Source organism: Antechinus flavipes, chromosome 2 (genome assembly GCF_016432865.1).
Source record: "Antechinus flavipes isolate AdamAnt ecotype Samford, QLD, Australia chromosome 2, AdamAnt_v2, whole genome shotgun sequence".
NCBI classification, from domain to species: domain Eukaryota; kingdom Metazoa; phylum Chordata; class Mammalia; order Dasyuromorphia; family Dasyuridae; genus Antechinus; species Antechinus flavipes.
In genome coordinates this window covers 158,021,643-158,037,063 of record NC_067399.1, presented here as the reverse complement: position 1 = coordinate 158,037,063, position 15,421 = coordinate 158,021,643, and the positions used below count along the sequence as shown (strand labels likewise).

Below are 15,421 nucleotides of genomic sequence, written 5' to 3'. Positions count from 1 at the left end.
AGGCCCTAAATTCAATCTGACTCCCCAGAAACTTTACACTTCCTAACTGTGTGACCCTGGACAAGCCAGTTAACCCCATTTGCCTCACAAAAATGAATAAATACAATTAAAAGTCATAGGGTGAGTTTTTTGGGGAAAGGTAATGAGTTTTGTTTTGGACATGTTTAGTTTTATAAGGTTATAGGGGAACCAGTTCACTATGTCCAATAAGCAGTTCATGCTGTAAGACTGGACTTCTTGAGAAAGAGTAGGATTAGACGCAAAGAGAGTTGGAGTCATTTATGTAAAAATAATTAAACCCATAAGAGATAATTGGAAAGTGTATAGAGAGAGAAGTGGCCCAGGACAGGGTCCTGGGATAAACCTATGGTTTAGAAGCAGGACATGGATGAGGATTCAGCAAAGGGGACTGAAAAGGAATGATCACACAAGAAAAAGCAGCACTACTGAGAGAGGATAGTATCATGAAAATCGATAGAGGAACAGAGTTCAATGTAAAAGGCTACAGGGAAGTCAAGATAATTGAGGAAGTGTCAAGTGGAATGCATCAAATGTATCAACATGTATCAGAGGTGTTTTGATCCCAGATCTTATTGACTCTAATCCAGCCCTCTATCCAATATACTACATGTATTCTCGTCACATAGTAGAAACTCAGAGAAAGAATTGGGTTTTTTAGGAAGAAAAAAAATCTCTAAGTTTTAAAGTTGGGTTTAAGGTGACAGCAAAACATATAAATAAAATGCATGGAATTTGGCATTCATTCAATTGATCTTTTCAAAAGTATTTTATTTTTCCAATTACATGTAAAGATAGTTTTCAACATTCATTTTTGTAAGATTTTGAGTCCCAATTTTTTTTCTCCTTCCTTTCCTTACTTCTCCCTCCCCAAGACAGCAAGCAATCTGATATAGGTTGTACATGTACAATCATTTTGAACATATTTCCATATTAGCCAAGTTGTGAAAGAAAAATCAAGACAAAAGGAAAAACTATGAGAAAGAAAAAGCAAACCAAAAAAGGTGAAAATGTGCTTTGGTCTACATGTAGTCTCCATAATTCTCTCTCTGGATGCAAATGGCATTTTATATCCCAAGTCTATTGGAATTTCAACTAACCTTTATTAAATGTCTACAGTAGACAAGACATAGTGGAGAGTGCCATAAGAAAAGCAATGATGATCAGTTCTGATGGACGTGGCCCTCTTCAACAATGAGATGAACCAAATCAGTTCCAATAGAGCAGTAATGAATTGAACCAGCTACATCCAGCGAAAGAACTCTAGGAGATGTCTATGAACCACTACATAGAATTCCTAATCCCTCTTTTTTTGTCTGCCTGCATTTTTGATTTCCTTTTCAGGTTAATTGTATACTATTTCAATTTTCTATTTCAAAGTCCGATTCTTTTTGTACAGCAAAATAACTATGGACATATATATAGTATTTAACATATACTTTAATATATTTAACATGTGTTGGTCAACCTGCCATCTGGGGTGGGAGGAAGGAGGGGAAAAATTGGAACAAAAGGTTTTGCAATTGTCAATGCTGAAAAATTACCTATGCATATATCTTGTCAATTAAAAGTTATGTAATCATAATAATAGTAAGAATAAATAAATTAATAAGTAATAAATAAATAATAAGCTGATAAAAGAAAAAAAAGAAAAGCAATGATATGTAAGACATGATACTTGTCCTAGAAATTTATAAAAGGCAGTGATACAACTAGAAAATGTAAGATTGAAAGTCAACCAAGTGATTAGAGCCAGAGATGTAGAGCTGTGGACCATCATTGTGAGAACTGCATTCACAGCTCACCCATATTATGAACGTAAAACCTTAATGTTTACAAAGCTTTTTCTTTGCAACAATCTTGGAAAGTAGGCACTGTGAAAAAATAATGTTATCTTTATTTTACATGTAAGAAAACTGAGGCATAAGAGATCGTCACTTGGCTCATTGTCACCCAGTTAATAAGTGTAGGAGGTGACTCTAAGACCAACACTCTTGCACTATTAATAAGATAGTATCATATTGCCAAAAGAGTGGATAATCTCTACAGCAGTGATCAAAGTTAGCCAACAGAGGATAAGATCTCTAATACTGAAAGGAATATAGTGAGTAAAACAATCTTTGGCTTCCAGGTTTTCCTTGAGCTCCTTTGTATCTCCTTATCAAAACAGCTATTTCAAAACTCAAGTATTGCCAATGGTAACCTGTCACTAGAATGATTTATATATATGTGGTACACAGTACTACATTTCTAACTGCCTTCTAGACATCGCACCTCAAACATAGAGATCTAGGAGTCATTCATATAAAGATAATTAAACTTATATGTGTATATATATATATATATATATATATATATATATATATCTTATGTATACTACATTTATGTATAATATATTCTAATGTTGATATATACATACATATGTATATATAAAACACAGACATACACACATATAAAATCATAGGCAATAGGGAGGAAGCATGAGCGAGAAAATGGTATGGTTAATCAGACCTGTGTTTCAGTATCTTAAGTGGAGGATATACTGGAGAAGGGAAAAAACAACTAAACTTTTATAGCAATAGTTCCAGCAAGAGTTAATTAGGGCCTAAAGTAAAGTGGTAACAACATAAGTGGAAGGTGGAAGCAGATGATAGGCAGAGATGTTACTGAAATAAATTCCATAGGACTTGACAAGTTATTGGAAGCAGGAGGTGGAATAATGTGTGCACCCATATATCCATACATGTATATATATACTTCCATGTGCAATATATGTATATGTGTGTATATATACATATATATAGAGAGAGAAAGACAGAGACAAAGAGAGACAGAGACAGACAGAGATAGAGGGGAGACAGACCGACAGATACACACACACATCCATACACTTATGTGTATATGCACACATACACACAAACTACTGAGCCTTCCAGTCTGTCTCCAGCCTATCCTTCTATTTTTTTTCACATCATTCTCTTTTAATACACTTTACGTTCCTGCCAACTTCATTCTGCCCCTTTCTTTCTCCTTGTACTTGTGTAAGTTTTTCCCTAGGACCACAATGACTTCTTTCTGCAACCATCTGTTGAAATCCTTTTCTTCCTTCAACACTCACCTGTTACTATATTCTAGTTCCCCCAGCTGAAACTTGGAAGAATTTGAGGTTTTCTCCTCAAATTTTATTATAAGAGTTGGAATTTCTCCTTTTTCTTATAGTTTTATACTGTCAATAGAATGATATGGTTCAAACACACTTTTAAAAAATTTCAGTGACTTTGCTTATATTGTTTCTGAAATCTAAGTATCTTCTCCCCTTCCCAACTTCTCTTTCTGTACAATCTCCTTGAATCTTCGCCTAATCCCTTAATCAGTTGAAAATTATCTTACCTTCTTTGGTCCTGACCTTTTATTTTTTACCTTTCTTTTGTGCTTATCATACCCAATTTTGCATTATAACTCCTTTTTTCTCCCTTCCTAAATTGCTAGCTCTTTAAGGACAGAGAACATTTCTTATTCTTTTATTTTGCCCTGAACCTAGCAAAGTGTCCTTTGTATAGGAGTTTAATAAATGTTGAATTGAATATATCATTGTAGTAATCATCCTATGTCCTTGGTACTTTAAAGGCCACATTAGGCCCCATAATGGGAAACATTTGAAAGTGCTTTATCCCTATAAATTATTTCACCATTAAATATCCTGTCTCAGAAAGAAATCTGAAGATGATTTGAAGAAATACAGACACTGGCATGCATTTGTTTTTAAAATTGGACTTCAGTGGTTCAGTGAAGAATGGACTCAACCCCATTCTCTCTACCAATGCAGATTGGCCCTTGTTTCCACAGTTAATAGAGTCAAAGAGTTGCTGTAGAACTTTGAGTTTAGATGAGCTTCTTAGGTGGTCATCTAGCCAGTAGTTATCTGAGATAGGATTTGAACCATGTCTTCTTGACACAAGTCAGCTCTCTATTCATTGTGCTTAGTATGATTTATACCTTACTAACAGTATTTGTACAAAACATTAAAATTTTCTCTGGTCCCCTAGCTAGAAGAATCTAAATTATGTAGGGCATCTAAGTTATATCCATAAATAAAATATATAATTGCAGTTCAGAATTTTTAGTCTATATCTTCTGACTCCAAATCCAGTGCTTTTTTCTGTTTTGAATTATGGCTATTTGTGTATTTATACCTTAAGTCCCATTTTAGACATACTCCTTGAGGTCTTGAGAAGACTATTCTGAACACTGTCTTTTTCAGCATCCTTTGTAGTACTTAGATACAGAGCAGATATTCAGTGATGATTTCTTGAATAAAAATATTTTCCTGAATTCCAAATAATTTTCCAGAATTTCCAAAGTGACAAGAAGAGTTTTGTTTTATTAGAATTTTCATATATTATTCTCAGTATTCCTATACTCCATAAATCATGTTCTTTTCTTTTGGAACTAATATTTGAAATCTGAGCATCGATGCATTAGATTTTATTTCCTTTTGGTACCTAAAATCTGAGGATATTTTCTTCACTTATAGATAATATGTAATTGACTTTACTACCTTCTTTGTCATCAGTCATCACAGAGCAAAGATCTTTTTTTATGCAGTAGGACAAATGGAATACAACTAGAAATTTCCTCTTAATTGAAAAATGAGCATTGATTGTGTGTATTAGGTGCTGTGTCAACTACCAAAGCAGTATTTGACAGGACCATTGATTTCACGGAATTCTTAGTTAATATGGTTATAGATTTTAATTATTAATTAAGCCTAATAAATAGAGTTCATACTGAAGTCCAACTCCAGTGTTTTATCATGGAATAAAAAGTGACTTTGGGTTCTCATTTTTTTTTCAAATCCTTAAGAAATATGTTAACACTACTAGATTTATATCTCAAAAAGATCATTTAAAAAGGGGAGAGGACCTACATGTACAAAAATATTTGTAGTAACTTTTCATGGTGGTAAGGAGTTGGAAATTGAGGGAATGTCCAACAATTAAGGAATAGCTGAACAAATTGTGATATATGAATGTAATGGAATACTATTGTGCTGTAAGAAATGACAAGCAGGAAGATTTCAGAAAAACACGGTAAACTGATGCAAAGTGAAATAAGCAAAACAATACTGTGCACAGTAACAGCAACATTTTATAATGATCAACTATAAAGGACTTAGTTCTTCTCAGCAATATAATATTCCAGAAGTCTCAGAAAGGAAAATACTACTCATAGCCAAAGGAAGAACTGATGGAGTCTGAAGGCAGATTTTTTTTGTGTGTTTTTCCCTTTTGAAAACTATAATTGTTTTGCAAACTGTTTCTACTTTGCAAAATGTATTATGGGAATGCATTTTTACATGATTGCATACATATAACCTATATCAAATGGCTTACTATTTTAGGGAGGGAAGAAGATAGGTAGGATATTAGGCAGATAGAAAATTTGGCTTTCAAAATTTTATTAAAAATTAATGTTATGTATACATATATTGTATTTAACTTATACTTTAACATATTTAACATTTAACATGCATTGGTCAATCTGCCATCTAGGGGAAGGGGTGAGGGGAAGGAGGGGAAAAATTGGAACAAAAGGTTTTGCAAATGTCATTGCTGAAAATGCATATATCTTGTATTTATCTTGTAAATAAAAAGCTATAATAATAATTTTTTTTAAATTTTAAAAAGGAATAAAAAAATTAATGTTAAAAATTGTCTTTATATGTAATTAAAAAAATAAAATACTATTTAAAAAGCATAAAAAGAAATATATCTGGAAATTCAAATTATAAGATATAAAATCTATGCTAGGATTTTTATTATCAAGGAAATCATAAAGTATAAGAAGGAAAATAAGTCAATTTAATATCAGTATTATTTGTATCTTTTAATCATTGACTGTGGCTGACCACAGATAGAAATATAAATAAATCTTTCTTGCCTTCATGAGGCTTAATACTTCCTGTTAAGAATGTGATAAGATCTTACCCTGCTGTTTTAGCAGGAAAGGATCTCAGTCTGTAGTTCTTTATTTAACAGATGAGGAAACAGGCCCAGAGTAGCTAAAAAATTATCTAAAAGCCCCATGGTAAATTAGTGCCCAGTATGCCTGAAATCAATAATCTCTCAATGAAAAGTTCTTTTCACTATGATACAGAATCACAGAGCTGTAACTGACCTCAGAAATCATCTTGTTTACATCATACCTGAACAGAAAGTCCTTCTATGACAGCCTTGACCAGTACTCTCCAGTACTTACGAGGATGGTTAGTGACATCTGAGAGTCTGGGCTTGTCCCAGTATTCTTCCCTAGGGTGTTGTTCTGAACTTAGGTTATGATTGAGCAGGTTATCCAAGGTGGCCAGTAAAATCATATATGAGCAGACAGTTCTTCCCAGGGTCCTTTGATTCAGATATATTAGTAAATTCTGGAGCCACCTAGTCTGAGTTAAGTAGATTTCTTTTTAGCACCTGCAGCCTCATGTAATTCTTCCAAATTTATCTTTACTTTTTTTCTTTGTGAATAAATACATCCAAAAAAATAACACATCAAGTCTTCCACACGAATGAAAAATAAAAAGCAAAAAGGATAGATATTAGATGTTCTAGTGACAGCAGAGAGATGACAGGTAATTAGGAATCTGGGTGGGAAGCTCCCTGACCTCAGAGAGTCTAGCTGGCTTAGTAAGCAAATGGTCAGTTACCATAAAGGATCTTTAACCAAGACTTGACATCACCAAATCATCAGATTTTAGAAGCCCCATTCAAGTCAAAAAGTATTTATTAAATGCTTATTTCGAACCAGGCACTGTGCTGGATATAAAAAAAGAAAATTGAAACAACTCTCCTTAAAGAACTTATATTCTATTGGAAAAATACAACATTTACACAGATAAGGAAATACAAAATAAATCCAAAGTGGGGAGGGGCACAGTGGATGGAAAGGCAATAGAGTAGTAACAGCTAGGATAGTGAGAGAAAACCCCTGGTAGAAAGTGGCACCTGAGATAAGTCTTGAAGGAAGCCTGGAGTTCCAAAAGGTGAAGGTGAGGAGGAAGGTGCCTGGATTTCCCAGATGTGAAGGACAGAGAAAGCAGAAAAGAGTAAAAAGAAACAACCTCCTCAGTGGCTTTTTGAAAAACTAGTTTTAGAGGGTCAGTGGCAAAAGTAGTCATCAAAAACCCCACTCTGTGATCAAAATTTAAGAATACAAGGTAAAATGTATCCAGGTAATTTAATTTAACAAACAATTATCAAACACAATGTGCTATACATACTACTTGGGTGTAGGTGGGAAGGGATAAAGAAATTGCTTTTCTATAAGAAAAAATAAAATTAACTTTGTTGATTTTTTTTCACTATATTTACATTTCTCTTTTTTTTTTTTCCTTGATACTAGCTAGCTCAAGAGTTTTTAGCCTTTTTTTGTATCAACTTCTTTAGCAGTTTGGATAAACCTTTGATTTCCCTTTCAGAATGTTTTCAAATGTATAAAATAAAATATATAGGATTAAAAGGGAAACTAATGATTTTGAAATAATGTTATGAAAACAATTTTTTTTAAATGAGTTTTCAAATCTCAGATTGGGAGATCTGAGAATGTTTGTAACAAAGTTGCAGTGAAATCAATCATTATGTTAATTAAACACTAATTTAGTTACAAATCTTTGAAGCTAAAAGTATTTTATAGAAAAAATAAGGCACCAACACTCATATCACCAAACATATACCACCTTCTTGCCATTAAAAGAAATGTTTGATTATTTGGTGTATTATTCAGGTATAAGTAAGTTAAATGGAAGCATTTATATCCACGTGAGAGAATTCTTTTTCTCCATACTTTCTTAAAGATGCATTTGATTATCTGTGTGTTCAGAAAGGTTTAATGAAAGTAGTTAATTGAATCATTTGCTTCAGTGGCTTTTGCTGTGCCAAAGGGGGGAAAAAATCAGCAAAAACTAATGAAGGATGAGCTGGCAAGTTTACAAATGGCCGTGGCCCAGAAGCAAAAAATAACATTAGAAGTTTTATGTTTCTTTTATGATGTTCCCAATAAATTGGCAATGTGACCCCCTTTATTTGAAGGCTAAGGTTGTTTAGACCTAATTTTGTCCCTGTCCTCCAGAATCATGGAATGAAACGCAATACCTTTTACTTATTTCCCTAGATACTCTAATCCCTCCCTGCTTTACAAGTATCTTTGAGCTGTTCTTCCCTTTGTATCCACAGCAACATGAAATCCCCACTGGAATTATTTGCTGCTAAAATGCAGGTGCACTTGTTTAATGTTTCATTGGTTTGAGCTCTTAACTTGAACGCTTTTTTCCTCCTCCACAAAATGGTGACCTGTGGTTTCAGAGCATATGCTTCATCATGATGTTAGGCGTTGTTTACATATATTAAAACTGAATCCATTCAATCTAATAGTATTGCTTTCCAGTGGTTTTGCTCTTCCTTAATTGTTAAAACCTGCATTTTGAACTTGGCAGAAGCCAAAACTCTGGCTTATTTGAAGGGTGGACCTTCTGTTTCATACTAATAGGTGCTTAAATTAGATTTTTTTAAGTGAAAAGTTTTCACCTCAATATCCTTCAGTCAAACAAATGTTGGTATCTAGGATAATTTAACATTTTGCATTTTAGGCCTAACTATATACTTATATATAAAATTGCATTCTCATAATTCATATTTATTCATAACTATGAGAAAAAAAATTTGAATATTTGAAAATAAGAAAAGCACAAAAGATTTTTTAAATGGAGAAATTAGTCCCCCTTTCCAGTCAAAAACTAAGATAGCTTAAATAGGAGGAGCACATTGACTAATATTTTTATATCATTTGAGCTTAGAAATGTCTTTTAAGTGACATTCTTAGGCTTGTTGTTTTATTATGTTTGATCAGTATATAAAATTACTTAGATATTTCTATGAATGGGTTGCTAGCAAGAGTCAATAATAACCAGAATATAGCTCATATTCCTTATGATGGAAGGAAAATGGCCTCCAGTATGCTATGGGGTCCCTGCCCCTTCTATGTGAATTGATGAAAGAGTAACCTAGGAAGATGAATATCCCCATAAATAGGGAGTGCAACTATATCATTAGAAGGAATGTCCACTTTAATGACATCACAGTTCCATTTGAATATTTTGATATATCTGAGATTAGATCTATGTGGCTACTGTGAGACCATAGAATGATGGATTTAGAGCTGGTCTGGACCTTAGAAGTCATTAGTCCAACCTTCTTTCCCTCTGATGGAGAGGATTGTTATTATTGCATACATTCTTATCCTCGGTCTCTCTTCCACATCCTTCCTTAATTCTTCCATAAAAATTCTACCCAGCTTGCTGGGGACCTTATTTTGTATCTTCTGACATTGGGTGGACACCATTAGAACACTATGAGCCATCCATCAGCTCTCTCTTGCTCTTGCTCTATGTGCTCCTAGAACCATAGATCTAGAGTTGGAATGGAGCCCCCATGACCATCTGGTTTTATCCTTCCATATCTATTTTCATTTCATAGTCAGAAAAAAGCTTATGAGGTTAAATGACTCATTCACCTCCATAGTGGAGGTGTTGAATTTTTTCCCCCTTCTGGTCATTCATCTGATGCCAGATAGACAACTTGGACAACTTTTAGTTGGGGACGTAGTGCAGCCCATTCCTACCACTGGGTGATTTTCATCTTCTTTGTAAGTTGTGCTATTCCATGTTTTGTAATACAGTTTTTATACTATAGTTTTGCTAGAAGAATATTGCTGTTAGAACATGGGGCTTTGTTTCAGACCAAAAGCTTGATGTTACTAAAAGAGATTGAGTAATTTTCCAAAGGCAATACAATTTCTGTTCTCTACTTCTTTGTACTGGGTTCAGAACATTGTTCAAATACATATGGCTTGTCTAACCAACTACATATCATATACCCACAATAGGGATTCTTCAAGCAATATAAAAATTTTAGTAAAAGCATTAAAATTCTCTTTGCTAAACCAAAAAGAAGACTATGCAAAATAAACTGTTCTACTTTGAAGAAAGGATTTTATTCACTATTGGGATTGTTAAGACAATATTAGAAATGAAGGATTTGGCAGAATACCAGACAATGTAACTAGATAGCCAGACCATTCAGGTAATTTTTTTGTGTGGGGGAGGGAACTGAATTATAAAATAAAATTCCCCAAATGATTGGATAACGATTAGATCTTTTACTAACTTAATACTATGTAATCTTAATTCATAGAATCAGAGATTTAGAACTGGAAATTTCCTTAGAAGTCATCTAGTTTAACACTCTTACAAATGAGAAAATTAAGGTCCAGATACGTTACATGACTTGCCCAAAGCCAAACAAGTAAGAAATGGCAGAAGAAGGATTTGAACAGAAATACTCTTAACTCCAGAACTTCACTTTGTAAGCATTAATAGCCCACAGTATATTAGTTTACGAAAGATAAGCCAGAATTTGTATTGAAACAGTTCTAGATCATTAATGGAGAGGCATGAAATACATATGGTAGGGCAGGGTTTGTAAATATCATCAAGGTCCTGCAAATAGTCTGCTAAAATGTCAGGGAGATAGGGACAGTGAACTTGCACAGAGGACAGGCCAGAATATTTTGCTTGAAAGTTTTAGATTTCATATGGTTTCATCTTAATGCCTGTACTCCTTGTCCCTGCCAGGTATGATCTACTAGGCCCAAAATTGGGAAGTTCCTTAATGTGACTACAGTTAGAAACCTCAGATGAGATTCTGCTTTTCCCTATTAGAGAAAGAAACCATCTGCCTTTTAGGTTAGGTGTAGAGGATGAAGCTTTAAGAAAAGCTGGGACCTCAGTATTTCTACTGGCCTTATATCCCAAAGAAATCTTAAGAGAAGAGAAAGGGACTCATATGTGCAAAAATGTTTGCGGCAGCCCTTTTTGTAGTAGCAAGACACTGGAAACTGAATGGATGCCCATCAGTTGGGAAATGGCTGAATAAAGTATGGTCTATGAATGCTATGGAATACTTTTGTTCTGTAAGAAACGACCAGCAGGATGATTTTAGAGAGGCCTGGAGAGACTTACACAAAATGATACAAAGTGAAATGAGCAGAACCAGGAGATCATTATATATGGCAACAACAGGATTATACGATGACCAATTCTGATAAATGAGACTCTTTTTAACAATGAGATGATTTAGGCCAATTCCAATGACCTTGTGATAAAGAGAGCCATAACAGAGAGAGGACTGTGGGAACTGAGGGTGGATCACAACATAGCATTTTCACTCTTTGTTGTGTGTTTGCATTTTATTTTCTTCTTTATTCCTTTTTGATTTGATTTTTCTTGTGCAGCAAGATAATTGTATAAATATGTATGCATGCGTTGGATTTAACATATATTTTTACCATGTTTAACATATATTGGATTACTTGCTATCTAGGGGAAAGGGTTGGGGGAAGGGGAAAAACTGGAACACAAGATTAATGTTGAAAAAATTATTCATGCATATCTTTTGAAAATTAAAAAGCTTTAATTAAAAAATAAAAATAGGAGGACTATCTTCTTCCTGCCACGTGCTATTATTTTGAAATGGAATACAGTCTGTTGCTTACAGCCAAATGGCAGATATTAATGAGCTTCAGTTTGTTGTTAATGGCTTACCTGTCTATATTATGTGTATATGGCTGACCACAAGCCTCTGTAAGCTTTCAGTTAAGCCCCCCTCATGTGGGATATATTTCAAGTGTCTCTACTCATTCTCCTTAGGTGGATAGCAGACCCTTCCATGCCAAGATAAATAACTTAAAAAGGATAAGGTCAACAAAATTCTTCAGCTGGTAGCAAATCTTTTAATAAAGTATGTGGAAGACTGGAAAGAATGATGCATTGTGGAGGCACAGCTTTGCTAATGACCTCCTGTGTGTCCACAGACAAATCATTCAACTTCTCCAAGCCTCAGTTTCTTTGTCAACAAGAGGGCTGGATTAGTTGACCTCCCAGATCCTTTTCATCTCAGAATCTAAGAGCATCCCTCTTCATACCCAGGAATCCCTCCTTCCCTTTCCACAATGAGATAATCAGATAAGAACTTTAGGGAAGGACAAATTAGTGTAAGGTATGCTTTTGACAGATAATACTTTTCTTTTTAATCTTTCCATCAGAGGGAACACCTAGGATTTCAATTAAGGCAATATTTTATGAGCCCACATTTGATTTCATATAAATCCCTTAAAATAATAAAATTGCGTTTCTTTTAAAAATTATGAAATTCAAAATTTTGTGTATGTCTTTCAGTTCTCCAAAATTGCAGGAATTTTACTGCATTTGAAAAGAAAAAGCCCCCAAAATAGGTTAACTTTTTCATTTAGTAACAACTAAGGAAACATTCATTGCATGTTGTTTGACAATTGCATGTTGTTCACCAATAAACAGTTTAAGTGACTTCTTCACATTTTCATTGCTGGGGGAATCGCTTCTTTTTGTCTTTTCAAGGAGGGAAAGAGAGAATTTGGAACTCAAAATTTAAAAAAGGAATGTTAAATATTTTTGTTTACATGTAATTGAGAAAAAATTAATTATTTTAAAAAAGAAAGAAAAGATCTCTATTGAATTCTAAAATGTTTTACTTAGTTGAAAATGTTATTACTTTAAAAATATTATCAAATTAAATTTTAATACTCTTACACTGAATTATGTACCATATTCTATTTTCTTCCTTAGCCCACATCTGAAGTTTAATAACCTTACCCTGACTTCGATACATGGACTTCCAGGAAGAAGTCTTATGAACATTGGAGAGAGGAAATTTTTAGCAAGCGAGTATGAGTTCTTTTTTCTTTTTTACTTCATTCTGAAATTGGAATATTAAAATGTATAAGTATTTATATTTAGCCTAAATGACAAATTATATAGAATAATAACTTAATTTTTATTTAAGATTTCCAAGGTACTTTTTTTAACCATGAGTCTGGGAGATTGTTATCTTCATTTTGACATGGGGAAACTGAAAGTCTAAAAAGTTGCATAAATTGCCCCTGATTACATAGTTTAATCAGTATTTGAGGTAAAATTTGAACTTATTATCTCCTAACTCTGAGCCTAGCATTTTTTCTATGATGCTACATGCTAAGATTTTGAAATGGAATACTGTCTGTTGCTTATAACCAAATGGCAGAACTCATCAATGAGTTTCACTTTTGTTAATCTATATACATTTATCTTTGTCATTTTGCAACTACTTATTAAGAACTAAAATACTACTCCTAAGAAGAAAATGAACTGTTCTTTTCTAAAACCTGTATGGAAAGAGTTGCTATGATTTAAAAAAAAAAACAACACAGGAAATTATTTACTTAGCAGTAGCAGCAATTTTATGTGATTTTTATATATAAAATATACACATAATATTTAAATGTACAAACTATTTTTTCTTTCTTCTATCCCCTACTCACATTAAAAAAAGGAAAAAACCAGAAACTGTGTAACAAGTACACATAGTTGAATCAAACAAATCCCCACATTGGTCATATCATAAAAAATTGGCCTATGCTATTTTAATGCTTTCTTATGATCAAAGCTTTTTCACTAGTCACACACGGCTTTGAAATTTGCCAACAAAAACTTCCATATAAAATCTGTGATGCCCTCTAAGACCTGGGCTTTGTGTTTACAATATCTTAAAATCTAGATGATTCAACAAGTTCCATGCAATGGTACCAATTGTTTGTAGGAGTGAAGTCCAAATTAAATTTGTCTTGTTAGAACCTCTGAGGTTCTGTTGACTATGTTCTTCTCAATGGTTTGACAGAGAATAAATAATAGCTAGCATCATTTGAGAATGATTTCATCACTAGGTGTGTAAATACAATCTAGGTCATTCAGGTATCCATCTCTGATGAGGTTAATGATTCTGTGATTCTCAGCAACTTCTTGGGAGAGTTCTAATCAGGAAATGACAATTCATATTATCTCTACCAATATAGCCCTTTCTCAGCTACCTTTGGTCATGGGAGATAAGAATAATATGGAAATCTGAGCTTGACAGATTACTTAAATAGCCACAGATAAGGAAGTCACCCAATAAATGTTTGCTAAATTCATTTTTAGCAATTTGTTTAAAAATTCTCTCTACAAATGACTTTTTTGCCCTAGCTAATGATGAGAAGTATAGTTGGTTGACTTGATTTTCCCTTTTTTCCCCTTGACACCCTTTTGGTTCTAGTGAAAAGAAATATGACCAAAAGGTAAGCAGAACGATGAGAAGAGAAACAAGAGACCTGATTAACCACTTGACCTTATGTATCTCCTAGGATTTTTATAATTATTTAAAACAAAATTGAATTTTAAAAAATGAGATGAGTATATAAAACTGTTTTATAAACTGTAAAGTAAGATTACAAATATATTACTGTAATAACTTCCTTTTTTCCAAGGTCCACTAAAATTCAAAAAGTTTATCATCATATTAAGTATAGGACTATTTACATTTTCCTATAGGTGTCTATCTTTAGTTTTGTACATAGAGCTAGCTTGTACTTAAATTTTTACTACCAGTCCTGTGAATAGAGCTGGTTATTTCACAACTGTGACCTCTTTTTAGCATTTTTCTAACCTGAAGTTTAGCAGTTGTGGTTTGTTTCTATGGCCCATTTACAAAATTTCCAGTGAAGATAATCTTTATCTCTCTTTCAGAGGCAGGAACAAGTGTATCCACAAGGCTTCTTTGTTTCCAGAAGCTACCTGTCTTGGTCCCTTTTGTCTCCTTAGGAGCCCTGGTATATTTATCTTTCTTGTCATCAAGCCATCAGTGAGACAGCTTCTCCCATGCTGGACTATTAACGGCCATTAACTGTCTGCTCAGGGAAATTACTTTGGAAAAATACATACTTCTTCCTCCCGAGGCTAGCTTTTATCCATCTGCTGAATTAATCAATAAAATCCCAATATTTTTGCTGGAAAAAGAAGGAATTAGATTTTTTTCACTTAAAAAGTCACATTTTAAAAATGAGAAATTCCTTTAATTCAATCTATTGACATTCTATCAGATTATCACTCCCAAATACCTTAGTGCTTCCCTTCTCTTCTGAAAAAAAAAAAAAAACTAAAAATTAATGCCTTTATGTGCCAATTGTCATCAGGAAAACTCTCAAATTTAAACTATTAAATATGTATTTTGACATTATCAATAATACTATCATTAAAAATAGTATTACTTTAGCCTGCTATAGATTTCCCCTGGTAGAATTTATCTTTGAATGAAGGCTCATGAAAGTAATCCTCATACACTAAATGTATTTAAATTTTCTTCATCTCATACAACCCAGTATAATATTGCTAATATGAAAAAAATGGTACAATAAATATGAACAATCCCTTTAGGATTTCTTATGAATGTATAACTAAAACCAGTGT

The 15,421-nt window shown here is 33.3% G+C and overlaps 1 protein-coding gene across 1 annotated transcript in view; it reads left to right on the top strand.

Annotated features, from left to right (window-relative positions):
• Positions 1-15,421, top strand: part of CFAP61 (cilia and flagella associated protein 61) — a 344,569-nt gene that overhangs the window by 193,315 nt on the left and 135,833 nt on the right. The window contains exon 18 of the mRNA XM_051975854.1: positions 12,731-12,829. Within this exon, the coding sequence (XP_051831814.1) occupies positions 12,731-12,829 (99 nt within the window). The remainder of the gene's footprint in view (positions 1-12,730; positions 12,830-15,421) is intronic.